At 42.5% G+C, this 26227-nt stretch overlaps 1 protein-coding gene across 1 annotated transcript; it reads right to left on the bottom strand.

The window, feature by feature from the left end:
- Window positions 1-24164, bottom strand: fam81b (family with sequence similarity 81 member B). Its single transcript, XM_014160867.2, has 9 exons — window positions 24094-24164; window positions 23730-23803; window positions 19474-19681; window positions 18059-18177; window positions 7339-7468; window positions 6217-6323; window positions 3332-3467; window positions 3059-3254; window positions 1-420 (listed from the first exon to the last, which is right to left on the bottom strand). Exons 2-9 carry the CDS (start codon window positions 23771-23773, stop codon window positions 287-289), a joined length of 1074 nt encoding a protein of 357 aa, XP_014016342.1. The 5' UTR covers window positions 23774-23803; window positions 24094-24164; the 3' UTR covers window positions 1-286.
- Window positions 24165-26227: the final 2063 nt, after the last annotated feature.

Raw genomic sequence — 26227 nt, 5'->3', positions numbered from 1 at the left:
TACTTTCATGATGAACTTTATTAATTTCAGATGAGATATAATAACATCAAGATTTTCTTCAGATTAACTACATTCTATTTTTGATATTAAATCAGTGATTTGAAAAGGTTTCAAAGTGAAAGCATTCCATAATAATTCCTGATGTGTAGCACACTTTAATATACCATGTGGATCTCAGTAATCATGGACTTCTGTGTCATTCAAGATCATATACAATTTTGAGTGTGAAATTTCATTACTGGTCTGTGTAACGATGCAGTACCATACTCCAGTATGACCTGTGGTGTCACACATCTCTCAGCTCCACCATCTTCCTGCGGATTTGTTTGATGTCCTTTTGCAGCTTCTCCTTGTCCAGCCGGGCTTTGGTGTCACCGATCTGCCTCAGCGAGTCTATGGCATCATGGATAGACTGGAACCCTGGCCGTCAGAGAGGAGGGGGATAAGGAGAGTCAATCCCTGCAACTTCACTTACAGCCTTGTAGACTCTCCTATAGGCTCTGCTTTACTGCTGCTGCTGTGTGTTGAACATTAAGAACCTTGTCAATTATGCACTGTCCTCCCCTCTCTTTTCTCTTCCTTTCCTCTGAAGACAGAGTGAACGATTGAGGGGTCTGAAGCGCTAGCCTTGCAGCCTTATTAAAGCTGAGACTGAGGCGTGATTCATCCCTGGGTTTATTGCTAGTTTTATTTACTGAGCTGTCCCCTCGCCTTTTTCACGAGGGTTTCAGAAGCCCTGCAGAGTGAAGGCCTTAGAGCCAACATCAGCTCCTTGGGGAAATTAACTAGAAATTGGAATCAGAAAATTGGCATTAGATGTCAACCCAACAACAGACTGCCGTGCTTACGTCCGCCCCATGACTTATTAACGGAGAGATAGGGACATAGATAACATCGCCAACTCCATGCTTGAAGGCTTGGTGGAAGGGCCTGTTACATTTTCATTTGTTTACTTCCATTGGTTTCTTTTTATTTTGTTGTCATGTCACATCGAGTGGATCGATTTGACTAGACCCTGTTTATGGAAACCCCAATAAATCAATAAATATTTCACGTTTGACTTGTCTCATGAAAGACGATGTTTGTCACTGCTGTAACTATGCTTCAATAGTGGGCTCATTATCTACAGTGGGGGAAAAAAGTATTTGATCCCCTGCTGATTTTGTACGTTTGCCCACTGACAAAGAAAGGATCAGTCTATAATTTTAATGGTAGGTTTATTTGAACAGTGAGAGACAGAATAACAACAAAAATATCCAGAAGAACGCATGTCAGAAATGTTATAAATTGATTTGCATTTTAATGAGGGAAATAAGTATTTGACCCCCTCTCAATCAGAAAGATTTCTGGCTCCCAGGTGTCTTTTATAAAGGTAACGAGCTGAGATTAGGAGCACACTCTTAAAGGGAGTGCTCCTAACCACAGCTTAATACCTGTAAAAAAGACACCTGTCCACAGAAGCAATCAATCAACCAGATTCCAAACTCTCCACCATGGCCAAGACCAAAGAGCTCTCCAAGGATGTCAGGGACAAGATTGTAGACCTACACAAGGCTGGAATGGGCTACAAGACCATCGCCAAGCAGCTTGGTGAGAAGGTGACAACATTTGGTGTGATTATTCGCAAATGGAAGAAACACAAAAGAACTGTCAATCTCCCTCGGCCTGGGGCTCCATGCAAGAGCTCACCTCGTGGAGTTGCAATGATCATGAGAACGGTGAGGAATCAGCCCAGAACTACACGGGAGGATCTTGTCAATGATCTCAAGGCAGCTGGGACCATAGTCACCAAGAAAACAATTGGTAACACACTACGCCGTGAAGGACTGAAATCCTGCAGCGCCCGCAAGGTCCCCCTGCTCAAGAATACATATACATGCCCGTCTGAAGTTTGCCAATGAACATCTGAATGACTCAGAGGACAACTGGTGAAAGTCTTGTGGTCAGATGAGACCAAAATGGAGCTCTTTGACATCAACTCAACTCGCCGTGTTTGGAGGAGGAGGAATGCTGCCTATGACCCCAAGAACACCATATCCACCGTCAAACATGGAGGTGGAAACATTATGCTTTGGGGGTGTTTTTCTGCTAAGGGGACAGGACAACTTCACCGCATCAAAGGGACGATGGACAGGGCCATGTACCATCAAATCTTGGGTGAGAACCTCATTCCCTCAGCCAGGGCATTGAAAATGGGTCGTGGATGGGTATTCCAGCATGACAATGACCCAAAACACACGGCCAAGGCAACAAAGGAGTGGCTCAAGAAGAAGCACATTAAGGTCCTGGAGTGACCTAGCCAGTCTCCAGACCTTAAACCCATAGAAAATCTGTGGAGGGAGCTGAAGGTTCGTGTTGCCAAACACCAGCCTTGAAACCTTTATGACTTGGAGAAGATCTGCAAAGAGGAGTGGGACAAAATCCATCCTGAGATGTGTGCAAACCTGGTGGCCAACTACAAGAAACGTCTGACCTCTGTGATTGCCAACAAGGGTTTGGCCACCAAGTACTAGGTCATGTTTTGCAGAGGGGTCAAATACTTATTTCCCTCATTAAAATACAAATCATTTTATAACATTTTTGACATGCGTTTTTCTGGATTTTTTTGTTGTTATTCTGTCTCTCACTGTTCAAATAAACCTACTATTAAAATTATAGACTGATAATTTCTTTAAGTGGGCAAACGTACAAAATCAGCAGGGGATCAAATACTTTTTTCCCCCATTGTATCTGCTCCAAAAGGCACCATTCTCAATTAGTTTCTGAGCTCAGGTGGCACTTATCAAGCTTACTTAATTAGAACAGGCCCAAACAACTGTGAGGGGTGTAATTTAAATTTGCCAAAGAAATACAAGCTGAGAGCTCATTGCGAATGTAGGCCATTGGATCTAGGTCTTTAATGCACCTGCCCAGTTGTCCTATTTATCGTTCCTTCGCTGATCCCTATTGTGACAGTCATCCACGCCTTATATAAGTTATACCGAATACCCAGAGATTTTCCTGGTAAAGGTCTACTGTCTCTGGTATTGACAGTGTTAGTGAGGGTGTAAGTAGCGACCTGACTGGTAGTCCTGTTTGATCAGCTGCAGCTCTTCCCGGAGGCTGGTCTCCAATGTGTTGATCCTACTGTGGAGTTTACTCTTCGAGTGCTTCACCCTGTCTGCCTGGTGCTCCTGTTCCAGCTGGATCTCTGCTCTCTCCACACGGACTGACAGCAGCCTGAACTGCTCACTGAGCCTCCCATCCGCCTCCACCTGCACACACCGACATGCCTTACCATACTCCAGCATACAAACTGACACACACACACACACACATATATGCATTCTACCATTTTGTCCTGCAGTAGCGACCGTAGCACCTCACTGCCATGTCTATGTGTCTGTGCTGAGCTGCTTAGCTGTTGCTCTGTCCACATCCTGAGTCTGTCTGTGTCCTCCCTCGCCTCCCTTACCACACCAGAGCTCCTGTAGGAGGAATATATATGTTATTGATCTTATATCCACATGCAACTGGGTAGAGATTGTTGAGGATTGTGAACTATCATATACACCTCACAAGAGTCACCTCTGACAGTCTGGTTAAGGATGGAGTACTGAGAAATTTACCTAAACGTTTGCACAACTATCTCAATAGTCTATCTCAGATTCAGGGTGTCAAGAATGTTCAGCATCTCACTTCTTATTAACTGAGTATGTTTCTATAGCAGGCCCTGCAGTCAGATGGGAGGAGGAGGTACCCTAAACTATATTCTCTTGGGTAGTAATGCCAGTGACCTTCTCAGCAACAGCACACTCAGTTTTGTTTGGTCTGCAAGCCAAGCACTTCTCTACCGCACTCAAATGCTGCCTCTCCATTAGAAGTCCACAGCCAGGCTTTCCCCATTGGAGAGGAGAGACTCGAGACAGCCATCTGTCCACACTAATCTTAAATAGCAGAGGAAAGTCCCAAAAACAGTGCGGTGAAAGTTGCCACCTTGGATATGCCGAGTTAGCTTCCCACAAAGACTTTCTGCAAGTTTTAGCACAATATACTCGATTACTCATTAATAATTGCCTCAAGGGTGTGACGTTATGTCTTAACCCCTTAGCTTCTCAAATACAGCATTTCCTCTTGACAGAGTTTCAGTGAGGCAGCATCTAGGGTGGGTATTAGCGCTCTGTGGTTTGTGTACCTGCGTGTGTACGTGCGTGTGGGTGCTGCATGCTTGTAGCAACACACATGCCACGCCCACTTGACGATCTCTCCTTTTCAACCATCTAGTTCCTGTGTTTGAGGAGTGCAAAATCCACTTGCCACTTACATTTCACTGGATTGTTTGCGTTCATTTTACTCTGGCTACTCTTTCCCACTCTTGCTTGTGCCGTTTGTTTCCATTAACGTAATGACCGAGGAAACGTTTGTAATGACCTGTCAAACGCACTTAGGTAATGGCTGAAATGGGATCAATTAAATACATTGGCTTTCCATTGCATCTATAAGAGCGCTGATGCTTGTCAGCGATTTAACACATTGTCTAGAGACATTTTCTGCACAATTTAAAAAAGTAATGATTTAATACAGTTGTAATGTTTACAAATTAGATGCGCTGAAATATGTATTAATTTATTCATGTATGCAACTACACCTAGTGTATATATGTGCAATTCCACGGGCCAGCATCCTTGTGGAACGCTTTCGACACCTTGTAGAGTCCATACCCCGATGAATTGAGGCTGTCCTTACCAAAAGAGTGTACAAGTCAATATTAGGAAGGTGTTCCTAATATTCGGATGGGGCCACAGTGTCTTCTGATCCTTCCTGTCTCAGCCTCCAGTATTTATGCTGCAGTAGTTTATGTGTCGGGGGGCTAGGGTCAGTCTGTTACATCTGGAGTATTTCTCTTGTCTTATCCGGTGTCCTGTGTGAATTTAAATATGCTCTCTCTAATTCTCTCTTTCTTTCTTTCTCTCGGAGGACCTGAGCCCTAGGACCATGCCTCAGGACTACCTGGCATGATGACTCCTTGCTGTCCCCAGTCCACCTGGCCATGCTGCTGCTCCAGTTTCAACTGTTCTGCCTGCGGCTATGGAACCCTGACCTGTTCACCGGACGTGCTTGTTGCACCCTCGACAACTACTATGATTATTCTTATTTGACCATGCTGGTCATTTATGAACATTTTAACATCTTGACCATGTTCTGTTATAATATCCACCCGGCACAGCCAGAAGAGGACTGGCCACCCCTCATAGCCTGGTTCCTCTCTAGGTTTCTTCCTAGGTTTTTGGCCTTTCTAGGGAGTTTTTCCTAGGGAGTTTTTCCTAGCCACCATGCTTCTTTCACATGCATTGCTTGCTGTTTGGGGTTTTAGGCTGGGTTTCTGTACAGCACTTTGAGATATCAGCTGATGTACGAAGGGCTATATAAATAAATTTGATTTGATTTGATTTGATTCCTAATGTTTTGTACACTCAGTGGATTTGAGCGCATTATAAGAAAAAAGTAACATTATACAATAAATGTAATACCTGAATTCCCACCAAAATGCCTGAACATCATTCATTATTTGTCCTTGCCAGTAAAATGTTTTGTGCTATACTGTAATTTAGCCATCTGATGGATTATAGTTTGGAGTATCTTTATCCACTGTACAACTTGCATTCATTAAAATTGTAATTTTTTTTACCTCTTACAACTCTCAATGACCGTTGTTAGTGCGTGTGTGTGTCTGTGTGTCTGTTTGTGTGCATGCGTGTGTGTGGTTTGAAGGGGCTAGGCTGTGCAACAGGATGTGCTTAAACTATTCATTACCTGTTCCTGGGGCCAGGCCATGATGGATTAGATACAGATTGATTACCTGCTTGGGTCAGATCTTAGTGTTTCCATTGTAAAAAACAGGTGGATTCAACATTGAATAATGATTTTGCCTCACCACTTACAATGGCAAAGGTAGTGCATTTCACAAGGAAAGAAGAGAGCTATCTCTTATATTGCCTATGAACAATAAGCATGTAGGACCAAGCTCCCTTGATGTAGGGGCTTTGACCTAGTACCTTCATGGTGCTACTACATGATGTACTGTTATATTCTGTGGCATAGAATACAGCATAGGTACTAGTATTCGTACCCCCTCCCCCCACAAATAGTATGATTAAGTTGTCTCTCTACAGACTTTTAAAGGTCAGTGTCTAGGTTGTGTGTTAAAGGGGGTTACTGTAATAGCACAAGACACACTTGGCCTCCAGGAGCTTGATTTGGCTGTGCAGGTCAGTCCAGCTGTTTCTCTGGCCGTGGGTCTGCTCCACCAGCAACACCTCCAGTCTGCTAACTGCCTGAGACAGCTGCACACACACACACACACACACACACACACACACACACACACACACACACACACACACACACACACACACACACACACACACACACATATTTTAAATACTTGATTTGAATCCACCAATCAAATTTACATTAAAAAAGGATCCATACATTTAAAGGTCCTTGTATGCATGGACACTCCAGACACACAGGAAGGCAGGCAAACAGACAGGCAGTGTAAACAGTCAACTCAGCCTCAAACCTGGCCCCTGTGTGACATACACATGAAGAGTTTATTTCCAAAATGCTATATTCCATATTCGCTATATTCTGTGTTGATGTGTGTGAAAAATATTACTGTTCTCAGATTTTTTGTTCATAGATTTTAGATGTGTACGAAAACAAAAAAAATGATAAAGGTTATACATCCATTGTTTAGCTGGACATCAAAACTAAATGTTTTACATAAAGATCTCATATTACTGTATTGAATTAATATTATAATCGGTTTTTATATTGATGTCACAAATGTATCATTTGTAGAAGAAAAAAAATATGATGTAGTAATTTGTTACCTTTGACTGTGTAAAACCTAGCAGTACTACTTATTTATCTGAGAGTGAGGCGGATATACTGTATAGCAAAAAAACATTATTAAAATGAACACAACTTGATCAACACAATGTGCAATTCACTGGCTAGATGCAATCATAACTGAGGCTGTTTTTGGCTCTAAAGCCTTCACGTGTTTGTCAACCCCAGGCCCCAATTCTCTAATACACTTATTTTATGAGAATTAGAGAATTGTGGCCTGGAGTAATATCCTTTTTCACTCTTCGTCAATTACAAAAGTCCAATCAGTTTTAACTGCAGCTGTCATACCTACTATCTACTGTATGTATTCAGCGAGAGGCAATGTTGGTTCCATCAGTAAAGGAAGCTAAAATGAAAGTGAGATTCCTTTATGCATCTTGTTGTGAAGTGCTTGGTCAGGTTGAGTCTGACCAAAAAGCAGTCCAGTTGTTCAGAACCCCTAACCTTGATGTCCATCTCTCTCAGTCGCTCTCCCAGACCTGACTTGACCTCTGACAGCTCTTGTTGGAGCCTGGCGATTTCATGTGCCCTGTCGCTCACGTCACCTGACAGCTTGGCAATGCTGGCGTCACACCTGAGAGTGAGACAGGGAAAGATGGCTGTCTTTACCATTACAGTACAACACACTTCCACCTGGCTTGACCATCTCTGGGAAGTTTGGGTGTGAAATTGGGTGTCAAATGAAAGCTAAAAGTCTATATTTTTGAGAAATTAAGTTATATATGCAGTACAAGTCAAAGGTTTGGACACACCTACTCATTCAAGGGTTTTCTTTATTTGTACTATTTTCTACATTGTAGAATAATAGCGAAGACATCAAAACTATGAAATAACACATATGGAATCATGTAGAAACAAAAAAGTATTAAACAAATCAAAATGTATTTCATATTTGAGATTCTTCAAAGTAGCCACCATTTGCCTTGATGACAGCTTTTCACACTCTTGGCATTCTCTCAACCAGCTTCATGAGTTAGTCACCTAGAATGCATTTCAATTAACAGGTGTGCCTTGTTAAAAGTTAATTTGTGTAATTTCTTTGCTTCTTAATTCATTTGAGCCAATCAGTTGGTTGTGACAAGGTAGGGGTGCTATACAGAAGATAGCCCTATTTGGTAAAAGACCAATTCCATATTATGACAAGAATAGCTCAAACAAGCAAAGAGAAACAACACTCCATCATTACTTTAAGACATGAAGGTCAGTCAATATGGAACATTTCAAGAACTTTGAAGGTTTCTTCAGAGGAGACTGCGTGAATCAGGCCTTCATGGTTTTCTTCTGCAAAGAAACCACTACTTAAGGACACCAATACGAAGAAGAGACTTTCTTGGGCCAAGAAATACGAGCAATGGACATTAGACCGGTGGAAATATGTCCTTTGGTCTGATGAGTCATAATTTGAGATTTCTGGTTCCAACCGCCGTGTCTTTGTGAGACGCAGAGTAGGTGAACGGATGATCTCCGCATGTGTAGTTCCACCGTGAAGCATGGAAGAGGAGGTGTGATGTGTGGGGGTGCTTAGCTGGTGACACTGTCTGTGATTTATTTAGAATTCAAGACACACTTAACCAGCAAGTTAATAACCTGTTAATTCATATGCCTTGCGACAGCGAAAAAAAAAATGTATGAAATGTATGCATTCACTACTGTAAGTCTCTCAGGATAAGAGCGTCTGTTAAATGACTAAAATGTAAATGTAAAATGTGATATATAGTCCTAAAGGCCGAGACAATAAGACACAGTTGCAGAATAAATTCAACCACACCTTTCATTATCACAAAACCAGATAGCAACCTCTGTCCAGTGAAGTCCACAAAGCATATTACATGTACAGTAACAGACCAATAGCATGGTCAAGCAAGTTAATGTTTCTGCCATTTTTAGACGACTAAACAACTATTGATTTAAAACAACAAAGAGGTACCGCAAGTCACAAAGTAAATATGAACTGCCTCCACTATTCCAGCAACATTTCAACATCAAATCACCTCTGCTTAGTCTAATACAGTGACAACTAAAAGATACCAAAAACAATTTAGTCCAATCAACGTAAGCTAAATATGATGTGGCTGTTCATGGTTCTTATTTCTGTGTGCGTGTGTGTGCGTGTGCGTTCCTGCAAATAGAATAACATGTTGACTCACCCTACTTGTAGAGAAACACCAATGTCATCCTCCTCTCTTTCATGTTGACGAAACGGTCTACCACTCTGTCATTCAGTACACGCTTTTATTTTTTGTTGTCCTAGGCTACCTGGCTAAAAAAATCTTGCTCTCTAGCCTAACTTCCATTCATGAGCAACGTTAGTGTCACATCTGCTCCTGCAATGCCCTCTACTGCTAATTCTGTGTCTCCTTGAACTGCCGCCACTCCCCCAGTACTCTCTCCCTCTTCCTCTCGCTCGCTCGCTCTCTGTGTATGTGTGATTGTGTGGGAAGAGACAGGTGTGCTGGAGTCAGAGCAGATCCCCACCAGCTGCAACATGTTCCATAATCAAGACCTCTACTCAGCCCTGCCACTGCCACTTCCACACTGCCAGATCGTAATCTCTGCTCAGTCAGTCTACGTTTCGAGCCGGTTGTTACTATTCAGATCCTGTTGTGCCCGTTTCCCTGCCTGACGCTGTTTTCCTCTCCGCTACAGTTCTGCCCGCTCTGACTCTGGTCCCTGTCTCCTGTCCCACATCTTGTCATCCTGCTACTCTGTCCTGGATTCCCCACTCTACTACTCCCTTGGATTCCCCCCCGGACCTGCTTACCCTGTCTCAACCCCTCTCGCTCCAGCCTAAGCCTCAGCACCTGGTTTCCAGAAACCCGCCCGAGCTTCCCCTGACCTGCACTCAATCTTCCCCCTGTGTTCCAATAAATACCTTGGTTACTTCATCCCCGTCTCCTCTTCTCGTCTGCTCTTGGGTTCACCTGTTCCACTCCGCATAACAGTTAGCTAGTTAACATTAGCCTTCTACGTCTAGCTACATATTGGACTTCCATCCTCTCAGGCCAGGGGCACAACAATGTATGAATCAATGGTTGGATCAGAATCGCAGTTATAATCATTGGCCAGTACAGAGAATTATGTAAAACCACAAGTCCAAATCCCTATCTCCATCCATGGCTAATTTAGGAAAGGGCCAATTTTAGATAGCTGGCTAGCTAGCCACCGGAAGACGACAACACAACGAGATGCAACAATTCAAGTTTTTCTGTCAATGAAGTATGCTCTCAATGGGATTTGATAGTGACACCAAATCCAAGCTGGCTTCCCTTGACACTTTTTTGGGGTGCGCCAGGACCATTCACAGTTGAGCTCGCTCAGTTTAGCTCAACACCGATTGGCACATTTTTTTTAATACTTTTTGTCAAGGAAGGCCAGATGCTCATTGGCTTCCCTTGCCTTAAATGCTTCAGGTAGCAACAATGTCAGAGAAAGCAGAAAAGGCGGAATGATCCAAGATGCCGTATTGAACACAGCAGTGTAGATCACCTCAAGATAAAAAGTAATATTCAATATCAGTAAGACTAAATATTAGCACTTCACAAACTGGTGGGTAATAACCTTCAATCTGGATAACAACACAAAACAACTCATAAGACTAGAGAAATCTATCAACAATATTACAAAAACAAGTAACACCCAAACATGGACAGTAAAACAGGGGAACCAATCTCAAAACAAAAATGTGAATCTTCTACAGACACAGACGAATTCATCTTTTCACCACCGGGAATGGTAAAGGTCGAAACCGATCTGTTAAAATCACTAAATGACAAACTGGGCATACTTGAACTAGTCAGTAAGGAGATAAAAGAGTTGAAGTCAAGCTTCGAGATGAGTGACGAAAAATCTTCGACATTGGAGAAAGATACAAACAAGCTAAGAGGGACAGTCAATAAGATTGAAACCGATGTTAATGAACTTAAAAAGGAGAACATCATTCTGAGAGAAGCCTTACTTGACATACAGACTACAGTAGATCCATGAGAGAAAATCTGGTACTTACAGGTATCCAAGGGAAAGAAGGAGAAGTTCCTGAATGTGTAGTTAGAGAGTTCCTCCTTACAGCGCTTCAGATCCCAACCAAAGCTATCGACAAAATCCAACTTGAACGTGTACACCGTTTCGGACAGCGAGGGCAGAGTTATGAACGCCCAATCGTTGCCAAATGTGCTTTCTTTAAAGATAAAATAATGGTTAAAAGCAAGGGTAAAAGACTTGCTGGCACGAAAATAGACATGAATGCTCAGTTCCCGAAGGAAATTGCAGAACTTTGCAAAGTTCTATTCTAAAAATTACAAAGTTCTCATAGAGGAAGCGAATAATGGAACACACAATACTAGCCATGGTAGGGATTGTAATAGTACAAAAAAACAGATAGAAAAGCAATCTTCAAATATAACTAATTAGAACACAAAAGTACTAATTCAACATGGTGTAGATAGAAACACAGTAGACAAGGCACAGTATGTAGGTATGTGTGGATGTATTGTGATGGTAGGTGTTGTGTGTTTTTTGGTGCTTGGGAAAGTGTGGCGTTAAGTGAGTGAGAAAGAAAATGGTATGTACATATGTATGTCTGTGAGCAGGGGCTGTGAGTGAGCTTTCAATTTTGTGCAGATGAAGGATATACATTTTAGAATGATTTATACATCTAATTTATTTATTTATTGTCCTATCATGGTGGAATTGCATTTGAAAATAAATTATACATTTAATTTATTTATTTACTGTCCTATCAGGGTGGACCGACATTTTTAAAATAAATTATACATCTAATTTATTTATTTATGATCCTGTCTTGATGGAACGGTCCACAACCCTATACTAAAGAGAAGTCCTTATCTGTTTTATGGGCCTGCTGTAAGCTGCCTGTGTGCAGCCAAAATGCGGTCAGAGACCTAGAGCAGCACTGCCCCCTCAAGATTCTGAACCTGCCTGGCAGGGTTGGTCCTGCAAAGCCAGAGCCCCCTGATGGGAGAGCATAATATACAAGTCAATTCTCAAAGCTGCTAATGAGAACCTTGACGACCTTGTACGATTCTGGTGGGGTGCCCCCACCCAGGCAGTGGCAGTGCTGGCAACACTAACTGTAGTAACCCATGGGGGGGGGGTCACACTCTGACATTCAGAGAGGGGGCATATTATTAGAGGTAACATAAACTGCCTACATTACCACAAATATTAATTGATAATTATGTAACTTAAGATAAACAGGATTTTTTAAATATATATATATATATATTTTTAATAGATATATATAATACAAATCGAGGTGAGGGCGATGGATCTGCTTCTGTTCTGTGGGTGGCACTATGTGCTCTTTTCGAAGGATGGGTCCCGGAGAGATGAGATCCAGGCCATGGGATCCAATGGGTGGTCTGCCGGCCATTGGGATGACAACCCAACTCGGGATGAGTAGGGGTTTTAACGAGTGGAATAGTGGGGAGCAATTGGAGGATTACTTAGTAGCAATGCAAATATCATGGTACAGCTATATAGACACTCAATCATCATGTTACTTTTTAATGGTACATTTACAAACATACACTACCGTTCAAAAGTTTGGGGTCACTTAGAAATGTCCTTGTTTTCCATGAAAACATAAATGAAATGAGTTGCAAAACAAATAGGAAATATAGTCAAGACGTTGACAAGGTCATAAATAATGATTTTTAATTGAAATAATAATTGTTCCTTCAAACTTTGCTTCGTCAAAGAATCCTCCATTTGCAGCAATAACAGCCTTTCAGACCTTTGGCATGTCAATTTGTTGAGGTAATCTGAATAGATTTCACTCCATGCTTCCTGAAGCACCTCCCGCAAATTGGATTGGCTTGATGGGCACTTCTTACATACCATACGGTCAAGCTTCTCCCACAACAGCTCTATAGGGTTGAGATCCGATAACCGTGCTGGCCACTCCATTATTGACAGAATACCAGCTGACTGCTTCTTCCCTAAAGAGTTGTTGCATAGTTTGAGCTGTGTTTTGTGTCATTGTCCTGTTGTAGGAGGAAATTGGCTCCATTTAAGCGCCGTCCACAGGGTATGGCATGGCGTTACAAAATGGAGTGATAGCCTTCCTTCTTCAAGATCCCTTTTACCCTGTACAAATATCACACTTTACCACCACAAAAGCACCCCCAGACCATCACATTGCCTCCACCATGCTTGACAGATGGTGTCAAGCACTCCTCCAGCATCTTTTCATTTTTTTTGACCAGTCTGAGAAATGGCTTTTTCTTTGCAACTCTGCCTAAAAGGCTAGCAACCCGGAGTCGCCTCTTCACTGTTGATGTTGAGACTGGTGTTTTGCAGGTACTATTTAATGAAGCTGCCAATTGAGGACTTGTGAGGCGTCTATTTCTCAAACTAGACATTAAAATGTAATTGTACTCTTGCTCAGTTGTGCATCAGGGCCTCTCACTGCTCTTTCTATTCTGGTTAGAGCCAGTTTGCGCTGTTCTGTGAAGGGAGTAATACACAGCGTTGTACGAGATCTTCAGTTTCTTGGCAATTTCTCGCATGGAATAGCCTTCATTTCTCAGAACAAGAATAGACTGACAAATTTCAGAAGAAAGGTCTTTGTTTGCTGATGCTCCGGGTACTCAACTAGTCTAAAGAAGGCCAGTTTTATTGCTTCTTTAATCAGTACAACAGTTTTAAGCTGTGCTAACATAATTGCAAAAGGGTTTTCTAATGATCAATTAGCCTTTTAAAATGATAAACTTGGATTAGCTAACACAACGTGCCATTGGAACACAGGAGTGATGGTTGCTGTTAATGGTCCTCTGTACACCGATGTAGATATTCCATAAAAAATCTGCCGTTTCCAGCAACAATAGTCATTTACAACATTAACAATGTCTACACTGTATTTCTGATCAATTTGATGTTATTTTAATGGACAATAAATGTTATTTTCTTTCAAAAACAAGGACATTTCTAAGTGAGCCCAAACTTTTGAACGGTAGTGTATATATATATATAGATATATATATTTACAAAAAATATATATGGGGATTGGAAATGATGCAGACAATTACATTGAAAAAACTATGTCATACTTGTTTGGGCCAGACAGCATCAGATAGATGGCACTGTTTCCCTTGCTCGGATGCTTTCTCCTGTGTGACACATTCAGCGTCTTGCTAATCGATGGAACATTATGAAACACAGAGAGACGAAATATCAATATAATTTTTTTTTACTTCTTGGTACATTGTTTGGGGAAGCCTAGCTTTCCTTGGTATCCATGAATACATGCCACTGAAAGTCTATGTTTCAGTAAAGTAAAGTAATAATACGTTGAGTAAAGTTCAGTACAGTCCTGTGCTGTACTGTACAGTAGAATAGAGTAGAATACAGTATAAGGTACTGTATTGTATTGAACAATACTCTACTGTACTCTACTCTACTATTCTGTACTATACTGTACTGTACTCTATTGAGCTGTACTTTGATGTCCAAACTTGTGAACTATAGACGTCTATGATTGGTTCAGATTTGGTCCGGTGCGGACCAACCAATTTTGGTATTTTGTGGGTGGAGTTCAGTAAAATAATAGCCAGTGTGTAGAATAATACTCAAATATGCAAATGAGGATATCGCATATTTCATGTTTTGAATACACATTTCAGAATGGATAACCCCAAGTGTTTCACCATGCGACAGATAATAATCAACAACGCGGGGGAAAACATTGAATTGTTCACATGAATCTTTATGTTCACAAGGCACCTTTTGAACACTGATGTAAAGCCAACTCAAATTGACTCACAGCAGCTCCTTTACAGTAGTGTCTGACTCAGTGGAGGCTCCTCAGAGGAGGAAGGGAGGGACCATCCATCCACCTCAGTGAATTTAATAAAAATAACAATTGTGAAACATAAAAAAGTTATATTTTTTAGATAAAACTATACTAAATATATTCACGTCACCAAATAATTGATTTAATCACACTGTTTTGCAATGAAGGTCTACAGTAGCCTCAACAGCACTCTGTAGGGTAGCACCATGGTGTAGCCGGAGGACAGCTAGCTTCCGTCCTCTGGGTACATTGACTACAATACAAAAGGAGCCTTGTGGTTCTCACCCCCTTCCACAGACTTCCACAGTAATTATGATAACTTCCAGAGTACGTCCTCCAACCTATTAGTGTCACGTCCTGACCCTAGTAAGATGTAATTTTCTATAGTAGAGTAGGTCAGGGCGTGACAGGGGGTGTTTTGGGTTGTTCTATGTTTTCTATTTCTATGTTTAAGTTCTAGTTTTTCAATTTCTATGTTGGGGTTGTTTGGGTTGATCTCCAATTGGAGGCAGATGATCCTCGTTGCCTCTGATTGGAGATCATATTTAAGTAGGGGTTTTTCTTCCTGGGTTTTGTGGGTAGTTGTTTTCTGTTTAATGTATGTCACCTGACGGAACCGTTGTCGGTCATTTTGTTGTTTTGTTAAAAAGTATATTAATTAAAAGTAAATATGTGCACTCTACACGCTGCGCCTTGGTCCCCTTAATACGACCCGCGTTACAGAACTACCCACCATGATTGGATCAAGCGGCGTGCCCGGGCAGAAATGGACACCTGGTCACATAAGGAGTGGATTGAGAGGAGAGACTGGACTTGGGGCCAGGTAATCGAGCGATATCAGAGCCTACCTGGGAAGAACGAGAGGCAGCCCCCAAAAATGTTTTGGGGGGGCACATGGGTAGTTTGGCTGGGCCAGGACTGGGACCTGAGCCAATTCCCCATGCTTTTTGTGGTAAGCATGTGCATGCCTCTCGCACTCTCTCTCCAGTGTGCCTCCATAGCACAGTACGTCCTGTGCCTGCTTTGAGCACTCGGTCCTCAGTGCGTCTCCTCAGTCCGGTGAGACCGGTTCCTGCTCCACGTAGAAAGCCTCCAGTGATAATCGATGGTCCGACGCCTGTAGAGATGATCCATGGCACTAAGCCTCTAGTGATGATCCATGGTCCGGAGCCTGTAGGGATATTCCATGGCACGAAGCCTGAAGAGGTAATCCATGGCCCGGAACCTGAAGAAATAATCATAGGCAAAAAGCCTGTAGGGATTATAAATGGTCCGGAGCCTGTAGGGATAAACCATGGCACGAAGCCTGTAGGAATTATCCATGGCCCGGCACCTGTTGAGATAATCCATGGTAAGAAGCCTCCAGTGATGATCCTTGGCGCGGAACCTGTAGAGATGATCCATGGCATGGAGCTAGCAGCAACGGTCACTAGTCCGGAACCTATTATGACGCCTCCCAGTCCGGAGCCTCCGGCGACGCTTTTCCGTCCAGAGCCTCCGGCGACGCTCTTCAGCCCGGAGCCTCCGGCGACGCTCTGCAGCCCGACGCTCTGCAGCCCGGAGCCTCCGGCAACGGTCTGCAGCCCGGAGCCTCCGGCAGCGGCCTGCAGCCCGATTTCTATGTTGGGGTTGTTTGGGTTGATGTCCAATTGGAGGCAGCTGATCCTCGTTGCCTCTGATTGGAGATCATATTTAAGTAGGGGTTTTTCTTCCTGGGTTTTGTGGGTAGTTGTTTTCTGTTTAGTATATGTCACCTGACGGAACCGTTGTCGGTCGTTTTGTTTAAAAGTATATTCATTAAAAGTAAATATGAGCACTCTACACTCTGCGCCTTGGTCCCCTTTATACGACCCGCGTTACAATTAAACCTTTCAGCATGAACTGACATGCTGTCCACCCAATCAAAGGATTAGAGAATGAATCTAGTAAAAGCGGGGATAAACATATCTGAATTTGTCCAATAGAAACTCTAGTTTGCAACTGTTAGACTAATGATTACACCCTAGATCAGCTAGATGCAGGCAAGAGTGTGCAGGGCGGTATTGAATATGTCAATGTCTGTCACCTTGATTACTCAAATTTCTCTTGACCTGTATACCTATGTTTTAAACTTTCATTCATAGGCTAGGTTATAGCAACCTCATGATGGGTACAGGAAAAATGTGAGTATCACATAGTAGCCTAAACCTATCAATGTTACATTGAACTGGGTGAATGTATTATGAATGACAGTCATCCAATATGCTGTAATAGAAATAGAAGGCCATGCTCATTAAAAAAATTATCGTTCGTTCATATTAAACGGCACCGACACCACTGGTCTGACTGCACTGTATATCTCTATGGTTCTTTAATTGATCTGGTCCAGTAGTTCGCAACCTTTTTCGGTTACTGTACAACCAACTGAATTTTGCTCTGTCTGGAGTACATCTGAAGTACCCCCTCATGTACATTTTACCAGTAAGGCTATGATTTCATTAGTCTTCTCAAGTACCCCCTGTGGATAGGCCGAGTACCCCCAGTGGTCCTATTACCCCTGGTTGGGAACCAGTGGTCAATGCCTTTTATCAACACAAACAGTGCTTCAGGCAAATGTATTGTGTCATCACCTACTGTAGCTCCCGCTTTGCTTTGTTACAAAGCACATTGTGGAAAGCAACAATGTATGAGGATACTTTTTACTGGTACTCTACACTTAGTTTTACTTATTTACAAGAACAGCAGACAACCTGATTATTAATGAATTGCCCAAAAGAGGTAAATAGTTCAATTTGGAGAGCTTTAGACAACCTTGGTAGACACTAAATCAACACAGCACTGAGCAGCCGCTTCTCTCCCTCCCTTGACTGCCCTCCCCAACCTCCATGCATGACGCCATCTATAATCTAGGCTTGGCTAACCTGCTGTGACCCACACACTGATCCTCATTTCCTATCAGAGAGATTCATCTGACCAGCCTGGAACTCATATATTCCTCCTGATTACAAATCTATATTCACACCTCTATGTTCGGTTTGCCAGATTTTGATAGCAGATATGGAATTCTAGATGATCAATCAAATATGATGAAGGGAGATGCTTCCTAGCAATTGTTCTACTTGGACGAGTATCAAATACACAAACACTCAACACACGCACGCACGCACGCACGGACACACACACACACACACTTTTAAGAATGGGAGCAATATAATTTCCATATTGCAAATTGTAAAGTTCTGCTTTGCCAGGTATGGAAATGAAACAGACTTTCATGCAACCCATCATAACACTGAGTGTTATGAGTGTGTGAGTGTATGAGTGTGTGAGAGTATGTGTGTGAGAGACAGTGACTCAGTTATAGTAAATGCATACCTGGCCACCCTGCCTCTGAGGTCTCCAAAACCAGCCAGGTTTTTGTGATCCAGACTCTGCATAGCAAAAGAGGTCCCAGAGGTGATACTGTCCCGCTGGGCTATCTGACTCTTCAGAACCTGCGGGAAACACAGATAGAGGCACTGTCAGGTGGTATAGGCCTGTTGCTAGAGATCATCATCCCTCACGCACTACTCTCCTTTTGCATGGACAATCACTCGCAGAACCATTCAAATTAGTTAAGCTCCACTCACCCTATATCACACGACTGTGCCCTTGCAGATAAACCAAAAGAATATTGAGCTACTGTATGACAGGTGTATTAACTTTATCACATCTCTTGTTCCATGTAGAGGAGTAAATTCCTCGCTCTGCCTATTGCTTCTCTCGCTCTCTCACACACACTAATTACCTCATAATTTATCGTTTTCATTTCAGATGCAGTAACCGTGAATGGCGAACATTTTGTCAAAACAAATACCCACATTTTGCCATGTTCCCTGTGTTTGTGAGGTCATTATTTCTGTGGAGGAAAATATGACTCCAGATACGGATCTATTTGATCTATCTATTTCATGTGCCACTGTTATTACGCAACCCCTCTTTTAAGTGGCCCTGTTGGCAACCGTTCCAGAACTCGCTGAGGTTTATTGGATGTCGTTAAAATTTCTGCTTACTTATGAGGAATACGCCATGAGCCTGAATGAGATTCAGTGAGGCTTTGCTCAGTGCAGCATAATCAAATCAGCCTGATCCGGCAGAGAGAGACTCACACAGAGACACTCACAGATGTAGGATCTTAATTTGAGACAGTTTTCTACAGCAGTAAAATAATCCTGCAGCAACAGGAAATTTGAATTATTATGTAGATTATAATTAATGGACATTTTTGTAGGGTTGATACATTTTACGTTAGGGCAAATCAAGTTTGAAATCTCAAAGTGGAAATTACAAACTTTAGAAGCCTTTTTAAAACACAAATATACAAATAAGTATGCACTTCCTAAAAATTCTCAGCATTCTCAGGTGATCAAATTAAGATCCTACATCTGTAACACTCTCTCGTCACTCTGACCTCGCGCTCCTATACTGACCGCTCTACCGGTTTCTACACTACCATATGTATTAAATGTACTCCTTCGATTACAATAGTGTTTATTTATTTTCTGTTATGCGCTTGTGTCTTGTGCATTTAGATTTTCATTGAACTTGTCTACACAGAACAGTAATACCACGATTATGATGAACATGATTACATGAACCACTTTTGTAGTTCTCTATGTACTGTTTACTGGCTGTTATTATAGAGTTTATTATCAATGTCAACTGAAAACAGAACACATTTATATATGTCCTGTATGTATGCTACATGATGACAACAATGGAGAGAGACACGTGATGCTACAGGCCACTACCTGTATGTCAGTGCTGAGCTGTTTGACAATGTGCGTGATGGTGTGGATGTGGCTCTCCAGCAGCCTGCGAGAGGAGGTCTCTGACTGGACAGAGCCCTGGGTGAAGTGCAGACTGGCCACCACCTCCTCCTTGATCCTCAACGCCTGCTCAAGCAGCACGCTCATCGTACGCTCCTGATTGGTCAGACGGCCTTCTATGACATCAGACCTTGGGGGAAAAGAAGGAAGATTTAGATTCCTCTGGTAGCACTTGATGTGCATTCTGACGTTTTGGTTTGGGCTTGACATAGTATTGTGCTACGACCAGTTATGTGTCTTACTAATGTGATTCATCTGTATCCGATGAAGCTACAGATATAGGATCTATATTTTTTTTCACTCTTTTGTTGCTGAGAATTTTCCTGCACAGCAGTAAATGCAAACATGTAGTATATTGGAGGTTAAAAAGGCTGCTGAAGTTTATAATTTCCACTTCAACATTTCAGACTTGATTTTCCTTAACAAAACATGTATCAACCCCTACCAAAGATATCCACTAATCCACATAATACACTGCTCAAAAAAATAAAGGGAACACTTAAACAACACAATGTAACTCCAAGTCAATCACACTTCTGTGAAATCAAACTGTCCACTTAGGAAGCAACACTGATTGACAATACATTTCACATGCTGTTGTGCAAATGGAATAGACAACAGGTGGAAATTATAGGCAATTAGCAAGACACCCCCAATAAAGGAGTGGTTCTGCAGGTGGTGACCACAGACCACTTCTCAGTTCCTATGCTTCCTGGCTGATGTTTTGGTCACTTTTGAATGCTGGCGGTGCTTTCACTCTAGTGGTAGCATGAGACGGAGTCTACAACCCACACAAGTGGCTCAGGTAGTGCAGCTCATCCAGGATGGCACATCAATGCGAGCTGTTGTAAGAAGGTTTGCTGTGTCTGTCAGCGTAGTGTCCAGAGCATGGAGGCGCTACCAGGAGACAGGCCAGTACATCAGGAGACGTGGAGGAGGCCGTAGGAGGGCAACAACCCAGCAGCAGGACCGCTACCTCCACCTTAGTGCAAGGAGGAGCAGGAGGAGCACTGCCAGAGCCCTACAAAATGACCTCCAGCAGGCCACAAATGTGCATGTGTCTGCTCAAACGGTCAGAAACAGACTCCATGAGGGTGGGGGATGTGCGGGCCCGACGTCCACAGGTGGGGGATGTGCTTACAGCCCAACACCGTGCAGGACGTTTGGCATTTGCCAGAGAACACCAAGATTGGCAAATTCGCCACTGGCGCCCTGTGCTCTTCACAGATGAAAGTAGGTTCACACTGAGCACGTGACAGAGTCTGGAGACGCCGTGGAGAACGTTCTGCTGCCTGCAACATCCTCCAGCATGACCGGTTTGGCGGCGGGTCAGTCATGGTGTGGGGTGGCATTTCTTTGGGGGGCTGCACAGCCCTCCATGTGCTCGCCAGAGGTAGCCTGACTGCCATTAGGTACCGAGATGAGATCCTCAGACCCCTTATGAGACCATATGCTGGTGCGGTTGGCCCTGGGTTCCTCCTAATGCAAGACAATGCTAGACCTCATGTGGCTGGAGTGTGTCAGCAGTTCCTGCAAGAGGAAGGCATTGATGCTATGGACTGGCCCGCCCGTTCCCCAGACCTGAATCCAATTGAGCACATCTGGGACATCATGTCTCGCTCCATCCACCAATGCCACGTTGCACCACAGACTGTCCAGGAGTTGGCGGATGCTTTAGTCCAGGTCTGGGAGGAGATCCCTCAGGAGACCATCCGCCACCTCATCAGGAGCATGCCCAGGCGTTGTAGGGAGTTCATACGGGCACGTGGAGGCCACACACACTACTGAGCCTCATTTTGACTTGTTTTAAGGACATTACATCAAAGTTGGATCAGCCTGTAGTGTGGTTTTCCACTTTAATTTTGAGTGTGACTCCAAATCCAGACCTCCATGGGTTGATAAATTGGATTTCCATTGATTATTTTTGTGTGATTTTGTTGTCAGCACATTCAACTATGTAAAGAAAAAAGTATTTAATAAGATTATTTCTTTCATTCAGATCTAGGATGTGTTGTTTAAGTGTTCCCTTTTTTTTTGAGCAGTATAGTTCACATTTCCAGTATAGTTCACATTTCCACATTTGCAGGATTAGTTTCCTGCTGTAGCAAACTGGCTCAAATGAAGATCCTACATCTGTAAACTGTAAGGCTGCTTGCTTTCTTCAAACAATGAATTTACCCTGTAGCATTGCATGGAGATATGTATATCAACAGATCTGACTTGGTTGACATTGCACCTTGGCAGAGAAAATCAAGGTAAATTCAGTCTACCCTCCAAGAGGATTAGAAACACCTCTATCAAATCTGAAACATTGTCAATCTCTGTATATCCACCCGGCGTATCCGTGGGAAAGCTGCATGGCACTGTGTTTGTTACCGTATCCTCGGCCCTTTCACAAATCATATTTCCCATTGACTAAGTGTCTGTGGGTTTTCTGACACACTATGGTGCAAACTCAACGTCTCCACTGCACTGATTGAATGAGGGTTGCTAATGAAAGGAATTGTGAGAGACTTTTTGAAGGTCAGTTTTGAAACACTTACAGTGCATTCGGGAAAAGTATTCAGACCCCATCCCGTTTTCTACATTTTGTTACGTTACAGCCTTATTAAAAAATGTATTCCATCGTTATATCCCCCTCATCAATCTACACACAATACGCCATAATGACAAAGCGAAATCAGGTTTAGGCATTTTTTTCGCATTTGTTAAAAATGAAAACATTTTTTTTTTTACACATTTACATGAGTATTCAAACCCTTCAGTACTTTGTTGAAGCACCTTTGGCAGCAATTACAACCTAATATCTTCTTGGGTATGACACTACAAGCTTGACACAACTGTATTTGGGTTGTTTCTCCCATTCTTCTCTGCAGATCCTCTCAAGCTATGTCAAGTTAGATGGGGAGCGTCGTCGCACAGCTATTTTCAGGTCTCTACAGAGATGTTAGATCGGGTTCAAGTCCGGGCTCTGGCTGGGCCACTCAAGGACATTCAGAGACTTGTCCCGAAGCTACTCCTGTGTTGTCTTGGCTGTGTGCTTAGGGTCGTTGTCGTGTTGGAAGGTGAACCTTCGCCCCAGTCTGAGGTCCTGAGCCCTCTGGATCAGGTTTTCATCAAGGATCTCTCTACACTTTGCTCCGTTCATCTTTCCCTCAATCCTGACTAGTCTCCCACTCCCTGCAGCTGAAAAACATCCCCACAGCATGATGCTGCCACCACCATGCTTCACTGTAGGGGTGGTGCCAGGTTTCCTCCAGACGTGACGCTTGGCATTCACGCCAAAGAGTTCAATCTTGGTTTCATCAGACCAGATAATCTTGTTTTTCATGGTCAGAGTCCTTTAGGTGCCTTTTGGCAAACTCAAAGCGGGATGTCATGTGCCTATTACTGAGGAGTGGCTTCCGTCTATCCATTCTACAATAAAGGCCTGATTGGGGTGAGTGCTGCAGAGATGGTTGTACTTCTGGAAGGTTCTCCCATCTCCACAGAGGAACTATGGAGCTCTGTCAGAGTGACCATCGGGTTTTTGGTCACCTCCCTGACCAAGGCCCTTCTCCCCCGATTGCTCAGTTTGGCTGGGTGGCCAGCTCTAGGAAGAGTCTTGGTGGTTCCAAACTTCTTCCATTTAAGAATGATGGAGGCCACTGTGTTCTTGGGGACCTTCAATGCTGCAGAAATGTTTTGGTACCCTTCCCCAGATCTGTGCCTCAACACAATTCTGTCTCAGAGCTCTACGGCCAATTCCTTCGACCTCATAGCTCGGTTTTTGCTCTGACATGCATTGTCAACTGTGGGACCTTATATAAACAGGTGTGTGCCTTTCCAAATCATGTCCAATCAATTGAATTTAACACAGATGGACTCCAATCAAAGTTGTAGAAACATCTCAAGGATGATCGATGGAAACACAATGCACATGAGCTCAATTTTGAGTCTCATAGCAAAGGGTCTGAATACTGATGTAAATGTGTTATTTATGGGTTTTAAGTTTTATACATTTGCAAACATTTCTAAAAACCTGTTTTCGGTTTGTCATTATGGGGTATTGTGTGTAGATTGATGCAATTTTTTTTGGTATAAATTAATTTTTAGAATAAGGCTGTAACGTCATAACAAAATGTGGAGAAAGGGAAGCGGTCTGAATACTTTCCGAATGCACTGTAGGTTTAACTCACTTGTCATAAGGCTGGTACGGCTGTAACATTGACTCATGTGACATGATTCCTCTTCATAACAGTTTTCTGTTTCCCTGAAAAGAACATATAACATTTTGTTAAGCATGCAAAACAACTTTCACCTTGACAGATAAGATGAATTCCATTCGCTGTCACAGTAAATGGAAATGGGGTCACGGGAGGTTGCTCTTCAATTCAAACACAAAGATACAAGTAATGTTATTTCCATGAACCTTATCTCAACTCCCTTACGTAACATCATACTTATTAACCAGTCTAGGAAGTCCATTATCCTCTGTAGTATATCATTTTATTACGTTTTATTCATCAAGTAAACTTACAAAAGAAAATGCAGGATACTTACAAACCAATGTCTGGTCTACAGTATGTCGTGCTTAATGTGTTTGTGCTGTTCACTTGGTTACTGCAGTAAAGCTGAATGGGGTGTGCCAGTGTGGACTTGGCAACGTGATAATGAGGGATTGATGTTGTGTTAGTACTGAGCTCAGCAAGCAAACCATCTTAACTTTCTCTATTACTTGGCTAAAGTATTTTGACAATAGAGTGTAGTATTTCCAGTATTTGTGTGGTGGTAGACCAACAATACTTTTCAACGTGGATTTTTATTGAGGCTGGATTGTTCTGGAGTGCTTGTTTCACAGCAATTCAATTTGGATATGTATTCGGTCTGTTTGATTAGTTTCCATGTCTGCTAGCTCTCAACTATGGCCATCTCCTTCATTGAAAACTGCTGCTCTAGCAGAGCCTCATTAACATCTGTAAAAAGCCAATTACATATTTACAAACCTGTGCTAAAATGTCCCTTTCCCAGACTAAATGTTAATATCTACTCAGGGGAAATACTTTTAATTGCCCCAGCTGAAATGGTAGTGATTATGTTAAGTGATTAAATTGGAACATTCTTATTTGAAGATAACTTTCTTCTGCCCGTATAATTATGTCATAGAGAAAGGGATTAGATGAACATACGAACCCATCCCTAAACCCAGTCAAACACCTCTGTCTCATGGCAGAAAGTTCTAGTGGAAGATGGTCTCAAAACCAGTACACACAACGCAGTGCAGATTTCAAAAGATGACCTGGTGTCTCATTCCCTTGCCCTCCAATCGATGCCATGCTCATTAAAGTAAGACGACTAGTGCTGTGATTGATTTAGCCTATCATCCAAATGAATCCGTCTAAGAGCTTCTCTTAATCCAAGTTTTGGCCTGTACTTTTTTTTCCATTTTCTTTAATTATTTACCCCTTTCCAAGTCTAAATTACTGTGTTGAAAAAATATCTACCTTCCTAAGTCATTTTTTCCCCCCCTTCTCATTTACCCTATACATATGTATGTTACAAGGGTGGAGGTACTGTACATCTATTCAGTGAATTACAGTAGTCATGTGATTTGGAACTGTGAGCTTATTTGTCTGTTTGAATGAATTGCTTGTGTGCTCTGATTGGTTGCAGTTGTGACCATGAAGAATGCACCTCCACCTGTTTCCTTAAAGATGGTGGTTGATTTTCCAGAGGGAGAAGGGGAAAGACAGGGACTGAGCTGCTATTGTCTCCAAGTCCCTGCACCATTCATAGTCTGACAAACAACATTTACATGTGAGTTGAAGTTGTTCATTTAGACGTGGAGTTTGTATTAAGTATTTGGGGTGTGTTTGACTTTCAGGTGTCATGAGTTGTTTCATGAATGAATTGTGAGAGGGGTTGATAGGTGAAGTGCTTTAGCAGTTTATCAGATCATCTTATAGGGATCATGACCTACATAAATGTACATCCTGGTCCTTGGCCTGTCCCTCATTTACTGTCAGTCAGATTGCACCATATACAATATTCATGCTCACAATCCCCATTTTAATGCCATCATCTAGGTGTAATGGCAATGGTTGTGTGTGTGAGTGTGTGTGTGTGCATGTGTGTGTGTGTGTGTGTGTGCATGTGTGCGTGAGTGTGTGTGCCTAAGATAGGCCTAAGCTTGTCTCCTTTAATATTACTTTTTTGAATATGAATTTCTTTCTCTCTCGGATCTGAACAGGTCTCTCGGATCCAAACCACAGACCTTTCCACTGACCTTTTCAAAACGGGCAGGTCTGACTGTCCTCGGGTCCATTGTGAATAGGTCTCTGTTTTTTGAAAATGTATTTATACATATCGGGTCAAGTGGGAAAGCCACAGATCCAACTTTTTGGACCTGAGTCCTGCTTCCTCACATCAGACAAACCCACAGGATTGCACTGTCAGTGTCTCTTTTTACCTTAGTTCGCATTCACACACACACTGAACTAACACAAAGCAGATGCACTTGTTAAACATCTGCTTGCTCCAGCTGATATTTATGGTAAACTTGACCTTAAACATGCTTAAAGGCCCAATGCAGCCATTTTTATATCAATAACAAATCCTTTCTGGGAAACAATGAATTACCTCCCTGTAATAGATTTCCATTAGATTTCCATCAATGGACAAAAATAGCTTTTTAGCA

Source organism: Salmo salar, chromosome ssa20, assembly GCF_905237065.1.
Source record: "Salmo salar chromosome ssa20, Ssal_v3.1, whole genome shotgun sequence".
NCBI classification, from domain to species: domain Eukaryota; kingdom Metazoa; phylum Chordata; class Actinopteri; order Salmoniformes; family Salmonidae; genus Salmo; species Salmo salar.
The sequence above is the reverse complement of the archived record's forward strand: the minus strand, read 5'-3'. Positions and strand labels throughout refer to the sequence as shown.

Excerpts from the sequence above, each read along its gene's own strand:
- fam81b (XM_014160867.2), bottom strand. The coding sequence starts at position 23,773 with ATGTCACATGAGTCAATGTTACAGCCGTACCAGCCTTATGACAA. Across the intron at positions 18,178-19,473 it reads AGCTCAGCACTGACATACAG|GTTCTGAAGAGTCAGATAGC; the intron begins GTAGTGGCCTGT and ends TGTTTCCCGCAG. Across the intron at positions 6,324-7,338 it reads TGAGAGAGATGGACATCAAG|CTGTCTCAGGCAGTTAGCAG; the intron begins GTTAGGGGTTCT and ends GTGTGTGTGCAG.